At 49.2% G+C, this 19108-nt stretch overlaps 1 protein-coding gene across 2 annotated transcripts in view; it reads left to right on the plus strand.

The window, feature by feature from the left end:
- CLPB (caseinolytic mitochondrial matrix peptidase chaperone subunit B) overlaps nucleotides 1–19108 on the plus strand; it is a 74187-nt gene that overhangs the window by 36089 nt on the left and 18990 nt on the right. The window contains exons 6-7 of one of the 2 annotated variants that reach the window (XM_048293917.1): nucleotides 10110–10201; nucleotides 16327–16441. In XM_048293917.1, coding sequence (XP_048149874.1) covers nucleotides 10110–10201; nucleotides 16327–16441 — 207 coding nt within the window. Of the gene's footprint in view, nucleotides 1–10109; nucleotides 10208–16326; nucleotides 16442–19108 lie in introns of both variants that reach the window. The other variant, XM_048293916.1, reaches the window with a different exon arrangement.

Genomic DNA, 19108 nt, shown 5'->3' on the forward strand with positions numbered 1-19108 from the left:
TCGCTTGACCCCTCCAGGACCTTATAGCCCTGTGGTCAGCATGTGTGTGCCCAGCAGACCGCGAGACGAAGTGGCGGCTCTGTTGTCCTTTCGGGCAGTTGGTGACATTTCACAGTCCCCTGACCTGAGGCGACACCATAAATATCAGTGTTTGGGGAAGGGGTGGGTGAGCACTCGCATCCACAGAGTGCACCAGTTGCTACTGCAGGCACAATCGATTCCAGGGACTTTGTGTGTGGCTCGGAGGAAGGAAGGCAGGCAGGGTCACCAGCTCGCTGGTGACAAAAGTCTCCTTGTTTCAGAGGGAGCTTTTATTATGTCAGTATTTAAGTGAAATCAGCAGTATTAGAAGGTGCAGCTTTCTGGCAATGGCGTAACCCTGCCATGGAGCACAGCCAACATCAACCACCCTTCTACAAATGGACTGCTCCAGAACCTGTCTCTGAAGTGCAGGGAGACAGAGGAGCTCAGGCAGGCACTGATTCATGTGTCCAGAGCAAGTCATGGAGATTGTCCGAGGGCTGGAGCCCCTCTGCTCTGGAGACAGGCTGAGAGAACTGGAGGTGTTCAGCCTGGAGAAGGGAAGTCTCCGGGGAGACGTTAGAGCCCCTGCCAGTGCCTAAAGGAGCTGCAAGAGAGCTGGAGAGGGACTCTGGATAAGTGCAGGACAAGAGAGGAACGGCTCCCCACTGACAGAGGGCAGGGTTAGATTGGATATTGAGAAGAAATTCTTCCCTGTGAGGGTGGTGAGGCCCTGGCACAGGTTGCCCAGAGAAGCTGTGACTGCCCCATCCCTGGAAATGTTCAAGGCCAGGTTGGATGGAGCTTGGAGCAACCAGGTCTAGTGGAAGGTGTCCCTGCCCATGGCAGGGGAGTGGAATGAGGTGGGCTTTAAGGTCTGTTCAGCCCAAACAATCTTGTGACTCTGTGATTCAGAGCTAGGGACAGCACTGCTGCTGCTCAGGGATTTGCTCTGCAGGTAAGTGACCCCTCTCCCAGCATGAGATACTGTTCCGCTTTCACAGCCTTGTGCTGGGGGAAGAGTTGTCATAGCTGTGGTAACCTTTCAGTAAACTAAAATTACCCTAGACAGAGCACAGAAGAAGATGCTGCAGGATCTGTTCTTAGGTTGGAGCTTACAAAATGCAAAATCAGAATATTGTGAGCACTTCCTTCTGTATACACCTGAGAAACTAGGCACAGGAAGAAGCGTGGAAGTGAGGTTTTCCCTGGTGCTCAGCTGCTATTTTTCTTGGATCTCAAAATTCATTTCCAGGTGCTTTTCCAAGGTGTGTTTGGTGTGTGTGTGTGTCCATGCAGCAAGGGATTGTCTGAACTGTCATCTGCTGATATGTGGAAGTGTTATTTTCACACGGTTGTGTGGCAGTGCACTACTCTGCTTCTGCACATAAGTGAGTAGGGGCTTCTATTTCCTATTCTTGCCTAAAAGAACAGTTCCTTCCCTCAGAGTCTGACCCATGCCAGTTGGTGGGACTTCCCCTTTCTCTATCCCCACTGCAGAAACCAACACATGCCCTCCTGCCAAACCTGAGCAGGCTCCATATGTGTCCCATTCTCCCCAGTGCTCTCCTCATCCCTGACTGCCCTGCTTTCTACTTCCCATCTTCAGAAATCATCCTCTCTGCTCCCAGCTCCTCCTAGAGCCATCACACAGGCTGACCAGGCTGTTACTGCATTGGAAATGTGTAGATGCTAAAAGAGCTAGCAGAGAGATTTTCCTGTTTTTTACAGCCGCTTGTGAAAGTCTCCTTTCTCACGCAAACTAGCTGGGAAAACGATTTGAAGTTTTGTAAACTATCTCACATGTGCACAAGCTGTTTGTGTTTTGTTTTCCACACTGGGAAAAATATTTTGGAAATGGCTGTTATGCTGTTCAGCCAATCACTCTGGGAGGCGGATGGTCAAGCACCCAGTAGTGTTATGACACTCTTGCAAACAAAGCTATATAAGCTGATTTATATAATTAAATATAGCCACTTCTGGCCTTTGAACCCAATCCTGGACGGTGTTGTTCTTGGTGCAACAGCAACAGAAATGCCTCCTGCAATACATCCTTAGTGGAATCACAGGATCACAAAATGGTTTGGGTTGTAAGAGACCTTAAAGCTCATGTCATTCCACTGCACTGCCATGGGCAGGGACACCTTCCACTAGACCTGGTTGCTCCAAGCCCCATCCAACCTGGCCTTGAACATTTCCAGGGATAGGGCAGCCACAGCTTCTCTGGGCAACCTGTGCCAGGGCCTCAACACGCTCACAGCCAAGAATTTCTTCCTACTACCCAATCTAACCCTGCTGTCTGTCAATGGGAAGCCATTCTGCCTTGTTCTGTCACTCCTTGCCCTTGTCCAAAGGTCCTCTTCAGTAATCTTCGAGTCCCTCATCTCTAATTAGATGGGAAAGAGAAGGAGGAAGAAACAAACATACATTTGTGAAAACATTTTAGCTGAAGCTGCAATAACCTGGTCTGCTGAACTCGATTTGCTGGTAAATTTAGCCCAGTGCATTTGTTCATAATGTTGCGCACTCCTCTCCTCAGTGGAATGTAATTGCCGGTCTTGTGACTAGGGTGAGTGATGGGTAAACAGATTATGGAGCCAGCATTGCAAGGGATGGGCTTTGGACATCAGAAAGCAAAAGTGCTTATAGTATTCTCTGGAAAAATCAGGTTCTAATTGGGCTTTTCTAACCCAATTAATTTCTAATTAATTACTGCATAATACGTCTTGGAGTGTTTTCTGTTGCATCCCACATGAAAAGGGTCCTTTCTTCAAGAGGGAGAGTAAAGGATATCCCCAGAGAGTAGTAGGCTTTCAGGTCCCCAGCAGCCAGTTCCTGGTGACAGAGAGGAGATACCTTTGGTTTTAACACATCTGAGAAAGTGACATTGAGGTCTTGCTGCAGTTAGCAGTTACCAGAGTAAACACGTGCTCAGGGCAGAACTCCTCCCTCTCTACAACTCCCTGAGAGGAGGGTGGAGCCAGGTGGGGATCAGGCTCTTCTCCCAGGTGACAAGCAACAGGATGCGAGGAAACTGCCTCAAGTTGTGCCAGGGGAGGTTTCCTCATAAAGTTTGTCCAGCACTGGCACAGGCTGCCCAGGGCAGTGTTGGAGTCCCCATCCCTGGAGGGATTTAAAAGCCTTGTGGATGTGGCACTTGGGGACATGGGTTAGTGGTGGCCTTGGCAGTGCTGGGGGAGTGGTTGGACTCTATGGTCTGGCGGGGCTTTTCCAACCCAGAAAATTCTGTGAAACTATTCTATGACTCTATGACTCAGGCTCTACAAACCACGCTGTGCAGAGTAAGGCTCTGCACAACCTGTGTGGCTTCCTCCCATTTTTCCTTTAGAGTAGCTGGGACAAGGTTTAGCTTGCAAGCAGGTCAGAGCATACAAATGCAGCCACTGTGGATGCAGCTGTCCCCAGGAATGTCCCAGCAGCTGGCTGGGCCCTTTTTGGTGAGTCCAGGCATGGTAGCTGTCCTGGGTGGTCTGCTGTGTAGGTTTGCTGCCCAGGCCAGCTGTCATGCCAGAGTGCCTGACTGTCTCTCTCTCTCTCCATGCTCATATTTACAAGGGAATGTGATAAATTCCGTATTGATTCCTTCTGTTGCACTGTAAATTTTGCAAAAGATGATTAAATAGTGCAATAGCATCTGTGAGTGCCGAGGCTCAATATGTTCTGGGCCGGCGTATCGATCCTTCGTCTGACCACAGCCAGTTCCACTCCCCACCATGCCAGACCAGTAATTAAAATCCTATGAAACTGGGATTTACAAACCAATCATCTCCCAGCATCGAGGCATCCAGCATCCCACTGTAGTGAGAGTAATAAGAGTCCAAAGTGCCAGCACATTTCTGTATGTGTTGGAGCACTTAGGAGTAATTTTCCCTTAGGGCAGGGGAGTAAATAGATCCCTCTTGAGGTGTTTCTGGGGACAAACTTGACAGTGACATCATATTTGGCATGAACTTAAGAGCTCTGCACACATGGGTATAGGGAGAGAGGGTGATGGATATATGGGAAGAGTATGATTCTGTAGTTTCCTCTCTTACCTTACAAAACAAGAGTCCAGAGTCAGGTGGATTATTTTCACACGCAGTTGTCAAGTAGGCATAGACCAACTTACACTCAGGCTCCAGTAAAGCTACAGTGAAAGGTGCACACATTCAAAACATTCATTCATTCTTTCTTTCCCTACTTCTGTTGCAACTTTCCCATTTGCCGTAGAATCAGAGCACAGTTTTGGGTTGGAAGCAACCTTCAGGCTCATCTTGTTACAAATCCTTGCCATGGATGGGGATACCTCTCACTAGATCACGTTGCTCCAAGTCCTTTCCAGCCTGGCCTTGATCTTTATCACTTATGGAAACTCACCCCCTTAGGCTGACTTCCAGCTTCTGATAAGGCTCAGAGGTCCTAGCTTTAATTCCTAAAGCAGGGGCTTCTTTTAAATCCTTTATTACCTGTGGGTTTTTTTTACATTTCACTTGCCAGACCAAACACTTTATTGTGTTTTCTTCATCTCCCCTGGGCTTGGAAGGATGATGGTGTGGTTTATTCCTAAGATCCTAACTCTTCTTATGATAAGGACTTTAATAAATATCACAAGTTTCTTCAGTCTTTAACATCCATGTTTTTGACAGTTACCTGCTGCTTTGTTTCTAGCAAGATCCATGTTTTTCCCTTGTGGAACAAAGTTCCTTGACCATGGATTCTTTGCTGGATTTTCTGGTGAGGAAGTTTGGCATGAACATGTGTCCCATTGCAGTGTGGTGCTTAGGAGCTGAGGTTTGGAGAAAGCCTTTTGCTTTGTCCAAAGCTGAATTAAGGCTTGTGCCTTGTCTTGGGAGCTTTCTGCCTGCCAGAGCTCTTAGTCTCTGGTTTTTGCCAGTTTAACAATTTATTGGTGTTGTGCTCTTTACCCGTGCAGTCCTCGGGCTAGTTTTCAGTGTGTTGCAGTGCCCTTCAATCTCTCAGAGGGGTGAACCTTGTGCTGTATTTTCCCTGTTCAGTCAGGGCATTTCATTCTGTACAAATCCTGTGTCACTGGCTCATACAATTGCTTTTCTTACCTTCTTTTTGTTTCCAGTCTTTAATACCTGACCTCACCACTCTACCAGTGGAGCTCAGTCCTTACCTGCAGTCCCGCTTACATGCTGCTCAGACCAGCCTCCTCCTCTTCCTCTGTTCCAGCTTGCACATCCTGGTCCTGAACATTACGCATTACTGTTGTATTTGTCCAAGTACTTAAAGATTTGTGTTCAGTCTGGTTCACAAGGTTTGGCAGCACTGGTTAAGCTGCACCTCCAAGAGGACCTCTCCTTGCTGGTTGTTACGTGCCCTTGTCAGCATCTGACCTTCATCTCAGAGCTCTGGGTGTTGCTTTTCCATGTAAACTCTACTCCAGAAACATGTAATTCTTAGTTAAGTCTAAATCCTTCCTTCATAGAATCACAGAATGATTTGGATTGGAAGGGACCTTAAGCTCATCCGATTCCAACTCCCTGCCATGGGCAGGGACACCTTCCACTACACCAGGTTGTTCTAAGCCCCATCCAACCTGGCTGGACAAACTTAGGTTGGAAAGGCTTCTTGTTCTTTGAGAGTGAGACCACTGGACCAAGGGAGCACAGATCCTGCTCCCCTAGAGCTCTGTGAGAGCTGCTGCCAGCCCAGGGCTGTGCATTAGGCAGCACTTGATGTGGTGGAACTGGAGCTGGTGCAGGTGAAATGTGTGTGCCCAGGTAGACAATAAGACCAAGGACATCTTGATTTGTGTCACCAGTAGTGTGGCCAACAGGACCAGGACAGTGACTGATCCCTGTACTGGGCACTGGTGAGATCGCACCTCAAATCTTGGGGTCAGTGTTGTGCCCCTCACAGGAGGAAAGAAGTTCAGGGGGACCTTCTCACTCTCTACTGCTACTTGAAAAGAGGTTGTAGCCAGGTTCTCCCAGGCAACAAGTGACAGGACAAGAAGAAACAGCCTTACATTGCACCAGGGGAAGTTTAGGTTGAGTATTAGAGAAAATTCTTTCCCTGAAAGTGTTGTCCAGCCCTGGCGCAGGATGCCCAGGGCAGTGTTGGAGTCCCCATCCCTGGAGGGATTTAACAGATGTGTAGATGTGGCACATGGGGACATCCTGGTCTGGGGTCATGGCCATGCAATGTGTCCACTTCCAGCATCCTCAGCAGCAACCACCATGGGCTTTGGCACTTCCAGGCTCCTCTTTCTGGGATTTAGTTCCCTTCAACAGAAAAATTAGTTTATTTCCCGCCCAATTCCGGGATATTGGATCCAGCAGAATCTGCTGCAGGGAAAGGGATGCTCCCCAAGTCCCCCCAGTGTGCTGGAGCACAGGATGGGTCCAAGATGGTGACCTAGCAGAAGGGGTGTTCACAGAGCCTGCTGAAAGATCTTGAGGTACTCCTGGGTGCAGTGCCATGACGAGCAGAGAGAAGTGCCCTCAGGTTCATCCCTTCTGCCTGTGCCCAGGCCTGTACCTGTCCTGCCCAGGACCCTCCACTCAGGACAGACTTGATGCTGGGGTGTTATACTGGAGAAAATGGCTTTGTACTGGTTCAATGGCTTTATACTGGGGAGAATGGCATCCCTATTCATGGCAAGAGGGCTGGAAATAAGTGGTCTTTATGGTCTGTTTGGACTCAAACCAGTCAGTGATTCTGTGATTCTATGAATGGTTTTATAGTGGGGAGAATTACTTCGTGCTGGGAGAATAGTTTTATACTAGGGAGAGTGGCTTAATGCAATGGCTGTATTATATAGGTGGGGATTGATATCTTCTCCCAGGTAACAAGTGATAGACAGGACAAGAGGCAATGGCCTCAAGTTGTGCCAGGGGAGGTTTAGGTTAGATATGGGGAAAATTCCTTTCCTGAAAGGGTTGTCCAGCCATGGCACAGGCTGCCCAGGGCAATGGGGGAGTCTCCATCCCTGAAGGGATTTAAAAGCTGTGTAGTTGTGGCACTTGGGTTAGTGGTGGCCTTGGCAGTGCTGGGGGAGTGGTTGGACTCAATGGTCTCAGAGGGCTTTTCATACCTAAAATGTTCTGTGATTCTGTCCTTGTCAAATGGCTTTATACTGGGAGAATGGCTTTCCCTGACTTTCCTAACTGAAGCACTGCTGTTTTCTGTGCTGGAGACTTGCCCAAGCACTTGGTTGCCACCTCCACCATACTGTACCTTCTGGACACCAAAGAAGGAAGAAAAGAGACGTTGAACGTTTTGGGGTCTTGTCTTTTTGTACCACAGATCACCACAGGCCACTGCTGCTGCCCATCTCATTTGCAGGCAGGACCTTCGGAGGGGCACCGGGATAGGGACTGTCTCATGCCAGTTCTCTGTCCCCACACCCACTCCTGAGAACAGCTCAGGACCCAAACACTCAGCTGAAGGCTACCTGTGGGTATGCCTGGGAGCAGGAGTTTTCACACCATCTGGCTGGGCTATGAAACAAGGTCCTCAAGAGTGGTTTCCTTGTCCCAGTGCTCAGGGCTTTCTCAAGCTGTGATCTGTCCGATCTTCAGAGCAGTGTCATTCTCTGGTTGTCCATGTGAGGCTCCAATGCCACTGTGTGCCCTGTCCTGTTAGAAGTGTGAACCTTGTTTTGGCTGCAGCAGGCTCAGATCTGCTGCTCTTTTGCCCTGGCAGGATGGAGTGACAGGAGCAGGGTCTCGGGGCTGCTGAGGACACAGGAAGCATTACCGGGATGTTCCTCCAAGTTCTGTCTGTGCCCTTTGGCATTCTCCTTTCCCTCCTGCCATCTCTCTCTCCTCTTGCCGTCCCCATCCCTATCCTGACAGCAGTGGGGGACCCAAGTACCAGGGTCCGCTGCATCACCAGCTCTATTGACAGTTATCCAGAATCTGAAGGAATTCAAGACAAATTGTTAAGAGGATGGAGTTAATAAAATTTGAAAAATCGAGGCCTGTCACTCCACTAAACTTTTTTCGATCCCACTGACAGAAACATATTTCCCCAATGAGTGACCTTCTGCAGCTGCTGCAGCACTACAACACTGGGCGGGTGAAGGGAGAGAACCCCCACGCTATTTATCAAATATTATCAGCCGGGGCCTTCTAATATGAGCATGGAGGGTGGGAGGAGGCAATGGGCTTGCACAGCCTGAGGTGCTGCCCAGGTGTCCATCTCCAGCTACAGACAGCGAGTGGGAGGTGACAAATTGCCTTCTATTAAGTCGTGGAAGGTTGACGTCCCCTTGGATACTGCTGCAGCCTGTGGCACAGGGTGGGAGAGGGCAGGAGAGGAGGTGGAGATGTGGAGTGGGGTCAGCCGGGGCGCTGACAGACCGGTGGCCCTTTTACCTTCTATTAGCAAGCCAAGTGATACTGTTATTTATGGCAGCATAATATTTTATTGCTGCCGGTACTCGAGGTTGGAATCGACCAGTTATAGGAGTCGGGTTCTATCAATTATTGCAGCAATTAGTCAAGTCGTCAAAGCCATTAACAGGGGGATTAGGCCAATATTGGAGAGCCATTATTGATAGATCCAGGGCAAAGCCAAACAAACCCTCCATCAGAAATGAGAGCAGGCCTAGCCTCGAGGATGTCATCATTTGGAGAAGTCAGGAACATGCCCCACTGCTCACTGCACAGACCCAGGTGGGTTTTGGCGGGGGGGGGGGGGGGGGAGGGTCATGGGAGCAGTGTCTCTTTAACATATATGGAGCAGCCGGCCCCAGCAGTGTGTAATCTCACCTGTCTTGATCATATTCTTTATTTGTCAAGACAAGGCTTGCCATAGAAATTAGTCTGTGTCGAATGTTTATGGAGCACATTTTTCATTCTGTAAGCAAATATAGTTCCCTGATGCCAGTGCCTAGGAATGGCTAATCTCTCTGGCTCCGCTCCCACAGACTCCCCTTACTTCATTCATCTATACTGATTGCTGCTCACTGTTACTGAGCACTCCTGGTGCTTTGCGCTGTCTCATGGCACAGGAGCAGTTTGGCCTGCCTCTGCCAAGGTACTTGTCTCACTCCCATGTTTACATCAGGATCACAGAATTGTTCAGGGTGGAAGTGACACCAGTGAAGTCATCTGGACCAAGTGCCATGTGCACACAGGAGCACATTGCACAGAATTGCAGTGGAAGGATTGGGATGGAAGACATCCCGGACCTGCTGAGCACAGTTTTGGGCTCTTCCTCCACCAGGCTGCTTTCCAAGGCTTGATAACTGGTGGGATGGTCAATTTCAGCACCAGTTTTGGGGGTTTGGAACCAATTTGAAGGTTCATTCTCATAACTCTCCGGGTTAGGAGCTGTTGTGGGGTCATGGAGTGCACCAGTGTTAGTGACAAATCTCTGCCTTGGAGAGAGCTCCTGAGATGCTGAGAGTCAGAGATGAATCCCAAGGCCTTGTTTGCCCCTCTGGCTATTGCCCATTATCCCTGTCTCCTGGTATCACCAAGTTTCCCTCCATATACTTCTCATCACTGCAACTGGACCAGTTTGACATAGAATGCTCTTCTGCAATCCAGTGTATCTTGGAGGGAGAGCTCTCTCCGTGTGCGTGTGTTTCTGTGGGGTGCCCATCTGACTCACTCCGCTTCAGTCCTTGGGATTTGTTTGGTTTTTTTTTAATTAAACTCCTCGGAAGGGTGTGGTTTCCCTCAAGAAGTGCTCCAGGGACTCAGTGGGGCAGCTGGCCTGCAGGCAACAGCCAGCACCAGCTTCAGCTCCAGCTTCAGCTCCAGCTTGCACAGGCAGTGTGTCCAGTTGAAGCTGTAATGGTCCCATGTGGCTCCCACAGGACTGAGAGTGGGTGCTTTTGTGAGACTGTATTTCCTTCTGGTGACCATGTGCTCTCATCCCCCCTCAGCAGCTCTTCCCTGACAAGCCAGTTGTTAGCAGTGACAATCCCTCTTCTCCGTCCCTGGAGACCCGCACTTGTAACCACTGGTTGTACATTCTCTCTTTCTGATTCAGACACCCTCCAGAGAAAACGTTAGGAGGGAACTCAGACAGGATGTGCTTCTTGCTCCTTCTGCCCTAAGACTGAACTCTGAGCTCCTCATCTTACTCATTTCTTGTGCCATCAGGTGCCAATCCCCTGCAGAAGAATGAAATGGGACACACACCGCTGGATTACGCCCGTGAAGGGGAAGTCATGAACCTTCTGAGAGCATCAGAGGTAAAGGTGAGCCTGAGATTTTGGCCAATTTGGATTTCCTTTCCCACTACAAAAACAATTTTAAAAGAGATGTCATGTGGATGTGGCATGTGGCATGGATTAGTGGTGGCCTTGGCCGTGCTGGGTGAGCAGTTGGACTCGATGATCTGAATAGCTCTTTTCCAACCCAAATCATTCTATGATTTTATGGTGCAAGTGATGGAAGACCACCTTAGCACCCCTACAGCTTCATTCTTTTCCAAAAGAAGTCTGTAAAAATTAACGACATGATGCATAAGAAAAAAACCCCACTTCTGTAGTATTTTAACTGTGGCTGTGGCTGTGCCCTCATCTTCCAAGTTACCATTTCTCACTCAGGAGTGACCTGCCCAGGACCAGTAATGCTGCTCTGTAACCCCTGGATTCAGCAAAATCCAGAGCCTGTTTTTACTGTATTTTCTGAAATTCTCTGTCAAACAAGCAGGGCTGAGAATCCAGAGTCCAGCTGTGGCCTGGGATCCAGTGTGTTCGTGTGCACCAGTCTAAGGCAAAAGACACCCATTTCCATGGTGGGGTCTCATCCCGTCAGCCTCACTGTCTCCTCGAGCAGCTGGAGCACACCGTGTCCCATTTGCTTTAAAGAAGGAAAAGAAACATATTTGCCATCGTGGTTCCAATAAAAATGCCAGGAATCAGTACATTTGCAGAGCAGTGGGCTATTAGATAATGAGAGATCTGCAGCTAGATTTCAGGGATATTTTAGTTTAAAATTCCTGGGCAGAGGCCTTGTTTGGTGAATTATCAATCGGTAGGAGAGGCCATCGCAGCAGTGATGAGTGATGCCTCATCCCTGGAAGTGTTCAAGGCCTGATTAGATGGGGTTTGGAGCAAGCTGGTCTGGTGGAAGGTATCTCTGTCCGTGGCAGGGGTTGGAACTGGGTGAGCTTTAAGGTCGCTTTCAACCCAAACCCTTCTGTGATACTTTGTGAGCATCATCTCTCCAAGCAGCGCAGATCAGCTAGGGCAGGGGACTCCCTGCATCCCAGAGAAGGGGCATTCCCTTGTCACCAGACCGCAAGAGCAGGAGCTGAGGCACAAGGGGACCAGGTTTGTTCTGGCTGCAAAGTTCCTCTGACATTGTGCACCTCAGTGTTTGTTCTATGGGTTTGGAATTTAAACTTGCATGCCATAAACCTCCACAAGTGGAGGATGAAGGTAATTAAAACTGTGTCAATTACTGCACTTAGGAGGTATTACCATGAACTAAACCCACCAGGTGTCAACTGCTGCACTCTCTGTGCTCACCTCTGAAAGTCATTGCTCAGACAGGACTTCAAAACCTCATTCCCCAGCGCTAAACCTCGGTCCTAAGTAGGGGCAGAGTGATCTTTCCTCTGGGGCTCTCCATACTCCTTCCTGGCAAAGGAAATGCTGCCATGGCTGTCCTCTGTGGCCCTGATGGCTGCTTTTGTAGCCAGCAGCACTATGTGGTCACTTGGGCAGCTCTGAGAGCAGGTTTTCATAAACTCATGAAGGAAGGAACATTAAAGCTCATCCCATTCCACCCCACTGCCATCGGCAGGGACACCTTCCACTAGACCAGCTTGCTCCAAACTCCATCCAACCTGGCCTTGAACACTTCCAGGGATGGCACAGCCACACCTTCTCTGGGCACTCTGTGCCAGGGTCTCACCACCCTCACAGGGAAGAATTTCTTCTCAATATCCCATCTAACCCTGCCAAGCCATCCCCCCTTAACCTATTTCTCCAGGCCCTTGTCCAAAGTCCCTCTCCAGCTCTCTTGCAGCCCCTTCAGGCCCTGGCAAGGGCTCTAAGGTCTCCCCAGAGCCTTCCCTTCTTCAGGTATACACCCCTAACTCTCAGCCTGTCTCCAGAGCAAAGGCGATCCAGCCCTTGGAGTACCTCCGTGTTCATCATCTTCATTATCCATTATCCCTCCGGCATCCCTCCCAAGTATGGTTGCATTTATGGGAAAACATTCCAAGGAAGGAGGTCCATGAGCACAACACCAGAAGAACCAACCCTTGGCATAAAACCTGCAAAGGGTGACAGTGTCTTCCACCTTACAGGAAAAAGAATTTGAAAGATTAAAGGAAAGCAGGATATAAACTGATCAGCTCAGAAGATGTCAGGGACATGATCTGTGACAGCTTTGTGGAGGTCTGGAGAGGGGTTCTTCCATAGGAAGGGCAAAATAAATCCTGAGGTAAGTCTTGCAGGTTTAAAGAAAGGTTAAAATGAGCTTTCACTGCCCCAAACTCCACATAGAAGGTTGTGCCCAGATTAACCAACAGCCAGTTTGCAAATAACCAGAAGAGACATTTTTCTCATGAAATATGCTTAAGTCAGCAACCTGAGGATGTTCAGGATGGGAAAAGAAGCATGTGAGTCACAGCTGGAGGCTTGTTTTCTTGGAAAGGTCTATCAAAGGTGACTCACTGGGATGAAGCACACCAGTTCCTGGTCAGGAGGTCTCACACTGCTGCTTCCAGAAGGGGGTTAGGGAAAGGGCAACTGTGTGCTCTTCCTGGCTGAAGTATTCCTTAAAAATCCTTCAGCAGACAGTGATGGAGACAGGGGAGGTCACCAGATGGGTCTGACAGGGTGCAAAGAGGAGCTGAATGGCAAAGACAGATTTGCAAGAGCCAAGCTCAGTCCAGAGGCTGCTACCCCTCCAGTGACAGAGGAAAGACACCAGTTTCAAGGGCTTTTCCCTCCCTTTTAGTCATAGATACACGAGTGCTTATTTAAATTTCTTCAGACTGTTCACCACTGCGAACCAGCTTAAGAGTCCTCAACACAAGGCAAGTGTGGTCTAAGCTCAGGAAAAGCACACACACAGTTGTGGTTTGATTTTTTTTTTTAAGGAATAAAGGAAATCAAAATAAATTAAAAATACATATGAAAACTCCTTGTTATTCTGTCACAAGGATATGTAAATAAAATCTATGGGATATGTCCATCCCGTAATAGTTCTGCCTATTCATTCTCTAGCAGTGATTAAAATGAGCAATAAATTCTCAAAGACTCTCGGTGGAATGTGGCTGCTGGGGAGGATGAAACCCCGGGAGCACCAGTTCCCCCCCAGCTGAATATTCATCACAGGCTGGCTTGGCAGTCTGGTGGTTTATATACAAGTACAATCATCTTCCTCAGGAACAGCTCCAGAGATATATTTCCTTTCTCTCCTTCAACTATTACTTAAGCATAAAAACCAAGGCAAGTTTCAAACTGTTCAGGGCAGCTTTCCTTACTGGTGCTGGGCTCGAGAGAGCATTTACCCAGCAGATAATTCTACCTCTCCTGCTGGTAAAAGGTTCAGTTATTTTATTCTCCACTTTTCTTCCTTAAAACAACATGTGCTGGCAGCCCAGAAGCCCCCTGCGTCCTGAGCTGATCCCACAGCATGGGCAGCAGGGAAGGTGGGGATTCTGCTCCTCTGCTCCGCTCAGGTGAGACCCCACCTACAGAGTTGCCTCCAGCCCCAGGACTCCCAACATCAGAAGGACATCGAGCTGCTGGACCAAATCCAGAGGAGGCCATGGAGATGCTCCAAGGGCTACTGGCACCCCTCTGCTGTGGAGACAGGCTGGGAGAGCTGGGGGTGTTCAGCCTGGAGAAAAGAAGGCTCCAGGGAGACCTTAGAGCCCCTGCCAGTGCCTAAAGGAGCTGCAAGAGAGCTGGAGAGGGACTTTGGACAAGGGCCTGGAGTGACAGGACAAGAGGGAATGGCTTCCCACTGCCAGAGGGCAGGGTTAGATTGGATATTGGGAAGAAATTCTTTGCTGTGAGGGTGGTGAGGTTCTGACAACAGATTGCCCAGAGAAGCTGTGGCAGCCCCATTCCTGGAAGCATTCAAGGCCAGTTTGGTTGGACCTGGAGCAACCAGGTCTAGTGGAAGGTGTCCCTACCTGTGGCAGTGGGGTTGGAATGGGATGGTCTGTAAGGTTTCTTAAAGTCACCCTGCTGTGACTCCATGACTTCCATGCCCACCCCAGTGACAGGCAGACAGCTGTTACCACCTGCCGAAGCACAGACTGAGTCCTTCTCTTTTTAAAAATTAAGATTTCTGATGCTTTTGACCTCACATCAGGAGGTGAGTGCAGAAGTCCAGTTGCCTCCAACATAAGAGCAGAGCACTCCTCCCTGTGTTGCTCTACAAGCAGGTAGCACCACTGTGCTCCACTTAAGTGCTAGTGCTGAGCCAGACAAGTTTCATCAGGACAATGGAAGATTAGCTGCCGGAGGGTGAGGACATGGTCCCCACCGTCACCATTGCACACCACAAAGTGAGGAGGTGGGAACGGCTAGATATGTATGGAGAGAGAAACAGATGAGAAAGGAGTGCAAGTTTGTGTCTTGTGTAAAGTCCAGGATTAGTGAGGCTTTTTTTTAGAGGTTCTGTCATGGATGGATCTAAAATACATTTTTCTTGGTGGGTTTTCTTGTCCCGGTGTCCCCTGCACAGTGTGAGCTCAGGATGCTCCAGGCCGGCAGCATGACCCAGCTAGGAGCTGTCTGGTAGCACTTCAGGCCCACTGAGTAGCTGGCATTAAGAGCAGGGCTCTCCAGAACAGATCCTGAGCAGAAGACCGTAGTGAGACAGCATGGAAAAAGCTCTAACACTGGTCTTTTACCCATGAAAGGGACTTTCTTCCTACCCAGGACTTGTACTATGTCAGTTTTCCAAGGAGGGAGAAGGCATTGCAGAGGAGGGGTGTCCTTTCCTTCTCTTCCTGCACATCTTCCCCACTCTCCATGAACCCATGAGAATCACTGGGTGTCCTAACATCACTGATCACATCCCTGCACCTTCCAAAAGGCCAGAGAGGAGGGAGAGAAAAGATTTGTCAGGATCCTACAGACAGACACAGATGTATGGTGAGATCGTACCCAGCGCTGGGGGGATCAGCGCAGGCAGAATGTCTGTCCCAGAGCTGCTCCACTGGGATCTGCAGGGAAGTTATTGCTCTGTGTGAGGATCAGGGCTGATGGCATCTCTGTTACACAGGAGACTGATAGCACTGGCCAAAATTGGATTGTTTGCTATTTATTATTTTTTAACTTCTGTCAGAATCGCTGCTAGCCCAGGAGACGTCAGCAGCCTGGCTGGGTGTTATCCACTCTGGCTCCAGCAGCTGGATCCTGCTGCAACTTTGGCAGCTGCCTTCTGGCTTTTTTAGAGGGTGTTTCCCCGTAGTGAGGTGGGTTGAATGACAGGGACTGTTCTGTGGGTGCAGTTACTCACTTGGCAAATCCCATGGGCTCTTTCTGTTCTGTCCTCATCTGAGTCTGGTTTTGGGGGATTAATCTTCCCAAGGCAATGGTCTCAGTGGAGAGTGGCCAAGCTCAGCTTGTGGCAGGAAGGGCTCAGCAGCACTTTCTAAAGATCTTAGAATCGCAGAAGGTTTTAGGTTGGAAGGGACTTTACAGCTCACCTAATTTCATGGGTAGGGACGCCTTCCACTAGACCAAGTTGATCCAAGCCCCATCCAACCTGGCCTTGGACACTTCCAGGCGTGGAACAGCCACAGCTTCTCTGGGCAGCCGTGTGCCAGGGCCTCACCACCCTCACAGGGAAGAATTTCTTCTCAATATCCCATCTAACCCTGTCCTCTGTCAGTGGGAAGCCATTCTCCCTTGTCCTGTCACTCCAGGCCCTTGTCCAAAGTCCATCTCCAGCTCTCATGGATGTAAGGCATGGTGATACTCTGTCATCCCTGCAGGATCTGGTTGGAGTCTTTGAACAGGAGATGTGTGGAGGGTAGGAAGACAAATCTAGGTGAACAGTCATGGCTTTATTTCCCAAAATAAACAGCTCCTAATGGTTAAGAGCTATTGAGCAGTGCCATTGTTCCCTCCGTGTCACCAGTACAGAGGTGGTAGCACAGGGTCTGGTTTCCCATCAGCAGAGCCGGATCCCCATTCCCACTCACCCCAACCTCCATCCACAACAGATCCAGGAATTTCCCCTTGCTAGGGCTGGTGCATCCAGACCAAACTGCATCTGCCCTGGGGATGCTCTGGCTCCATGTCAGAGAGATCCCCATACAGGGCTCTGACATCTGTGTACTGACCCAATGCTTCATAAAGCCTCTGATCCCTATGTTTTCTTCCCTCCACAGTTCCAGGAGGAACAGCGCAGGAGGGAGGTGGAGGAACGGCGGAGATTCCCACTGGAACAGCGGCTAAAAGAGCACATAATTGGTCAGGAGAGTGCCATAGCCACAGTGGGGGCAGGTAGGACCCTTCACATGCTGGTGACTCTGCCCTCCCACACCTCTTCCACAGGGAAGACAAGCTGTTCCCTCAAGCCTTGATCTGAGGCTGCCTCTGGGCAGGTCTGCAAGGTTGCTGGGGAACTGACAGTGGATGCCCCATCCCTGGAAGTGTTTGAAGTCAGGTGGGATGGGGCTTGGAGAAACATGGTTTAGTGGAAGGTGTCCCTGCCCATCGCAGAGGGTTGGAATGAGATGAGCTTGAAGCTCCCTCCCAACACAAACCATTCTGTGATTCCATGAAATCAAGGCTCCAGCAAGCTGGGCTGGGTTTGATTTGCCAGTCCAAAGCCTCTGGATTCTGTCAATAATTCCTGACCCATCCATGCATCCCAGTTAATGCCTGAAAATGGGACAGCAAAATAAGAGCTGTTGAGGCCAGGGCAGAATGACAAGGAGCATGCTGTCAGAAACACAAACCCATTGCCTTTAGTTAACAAAGAGGAGCCCAGTGTGAGCTGGGAGCTGGGAAGGAGCCAGGAAGGAGCTGGGAAGGAGTCTATACTCCTGCAAAGACAACAGGCACCCTGTGTGTTCAGAGAGCGGCTGTGCCTGGGGGCAGCAGCCCCAGCTAATTGGGGAGCTGTGATTAATGGGCAGTGCCTGTTCCTGACACAGGTGGTGTTTCTGCGCATTAACGTCCCTGCCTTTATGGAGGTTTTTCTTATTGAATTATAGGGAATGTGCTTGATACCCCTGCAGCCTCGGGATATTGGACCAAAAGGTAGCAGGAGACTCTCTGTCCCCTCCTCCCTCCTTCCCTTCTGCCCTGTTTTTCTTTTCGTTTTCTTTTCTGTTTTTTGTCCAGAAGGATGAATTTCAAGGCAGGACTTTCTCTCTCAAGCACTTCCTCACTATCTTTGTTATTTATTTTGTGCCCAGCTGGTTTTCCTGCCACTTTGTGAACCCTACATCACTCCGCTCTGCCCTTGCCACTGCCATTTGCTGGTGAGCAGACCTGCCACACACCATATCTTCAGATCCACTGAGCCTGGCTGATATGTTTAATTTATAACTGGTGCCTTAATTGAATAATTGGATTTAATCGTCACTCGGTGCATGATCCAAACAGTCTCCAGAGGGGCTTAGCCAGGAATACAAAGAGAACGTGTGATCTGGGGTTAGAAGCACAGATCTGGAGTGATGGGGATAGAATGGAATCACAGAATTATGGAATCATTTAGAAAAACCCTCTAAGATCACCAAGTCTAGCTGTTATCTCAGCAACCCCATGCAAGGGGATGCACCGGGAATGCTGGTGGGGAGCTCACTGCAGCCACAGCCCTGACAGCATGGCATTACTGCCACAGAGGGAAAATCCTTCCCTGTTGCCTCCATAAGATATATCCAAGCCCTGCATCACTCTTTTCTGCTATGTGGAGCAGGACAGGACTGGGAGAAGGTGGATGAGGGTTAACTGATAGTAACTGGGCATCTCCCAGGGCACAAGGTTGCTACCAGTGCCTGACTGGGTGATGGTGGGAGGCAGCTTGGCCACCCCCCTCAGTGGGTGTAGATGTTCGGTTCATCTTAACAAAATCCCCATTAAATATTCCATCTCCTGGCATCAGAAACAGGCAGGTCATTGCTGCTGGCTCAGGAGCTGCTGGGATTCTCTAACTGGTACATGCAAATGAGCAGCTAAAAGGCTTAGGGTTCTGTTTCCAGGCACTTCCATAAATGGTTGAGCTTTGGATCTGGTTAGGGCTGATTTGCCTTTTCACTATAAGATGCGGAGGCAGAAGGGATCAGCAGGATCTCTCCTCTCTGAGATTAGTATATATATGTATGTGTATTTGTTTTGTGCTCTAATATCCTAAATATTATGCCAGGTAAAGAATACCTTTTTTTATATGGATATACCATGTTTGCCAGTCAGTGCTTACTTAGAGGTAGGGTGGTTCAAACCCACCACTTCCCCCTTTTAGGGTGAATAGACCTTGAGGATTGAAGCAATCTGTTCCAGCTCTTCCTGAAGTTGAGGAGGGAGGAAGGAAAAGTGTTGTTTATTTTTTAGGGATTTTGAAGAAAGGGTAGTGCAGAAAAATCTACATTTTAATGATAAAATTCCCAATTTTGAGCAGGTGTGATGTTGAAATCAGTCAGTATTTCAAAGCTGTAGGAAAATGGATGAGCAGGACTATCATCTTGCTCTGGCCCAAAGAAAATTTGGGTTATTTTGGACAATATAGGATCCTTTATGAGGGCTGGTTTTTGATGTGTGTTGCTGCCTGTAGGTCAGGTGAAACTTTGCAAGGATGCAGCTTTGGTCTAATTTGGAGTTCCATAACCCTGAGCTGCCAGCAGCAGGGCTGGAAGAGCACTTCTTTGGGAATGCTGCAGACCCTGGAGCATCAATGCAGAACCTGGGTGGAGGCAATGATCCCACAGCAAGTTTGGCCCCAGAGCCTTCACCCCGTGGTACCCCAAACCTGGACGGGCCGAGGAGCCCTGCAGAATGAATTGATTTGATAAATGGACATTTATTACACTCACAAATTGGCTGAAACCAATTTCAGTCACATCAAGTGCTGATAACTGCTGGGGTATTGATTTGTGTAAAGTAATACAGTGAATTTATCAGTTCAATAGCAGGCTGAAGGGCCTCTCGGAGACGTAGGGCTGCAGT

The sequence above is a fragment of the Corvus hawaiiensis genome, chromosome 2, assembly GCF_020740725.1.
Source record: "Corvus hawaiiensis isolate bCorHaw1 chromosome 2, bCorHaw1.pri.cur, whole genome shotgun sequence".
NCBI classification, from domain to species: domain Eukaryota; kingdom Metazoa; phylum Chordata; class Aves; order Passeriformes; family Corvidae; genus Corvus; species Corvus hawaiiensis.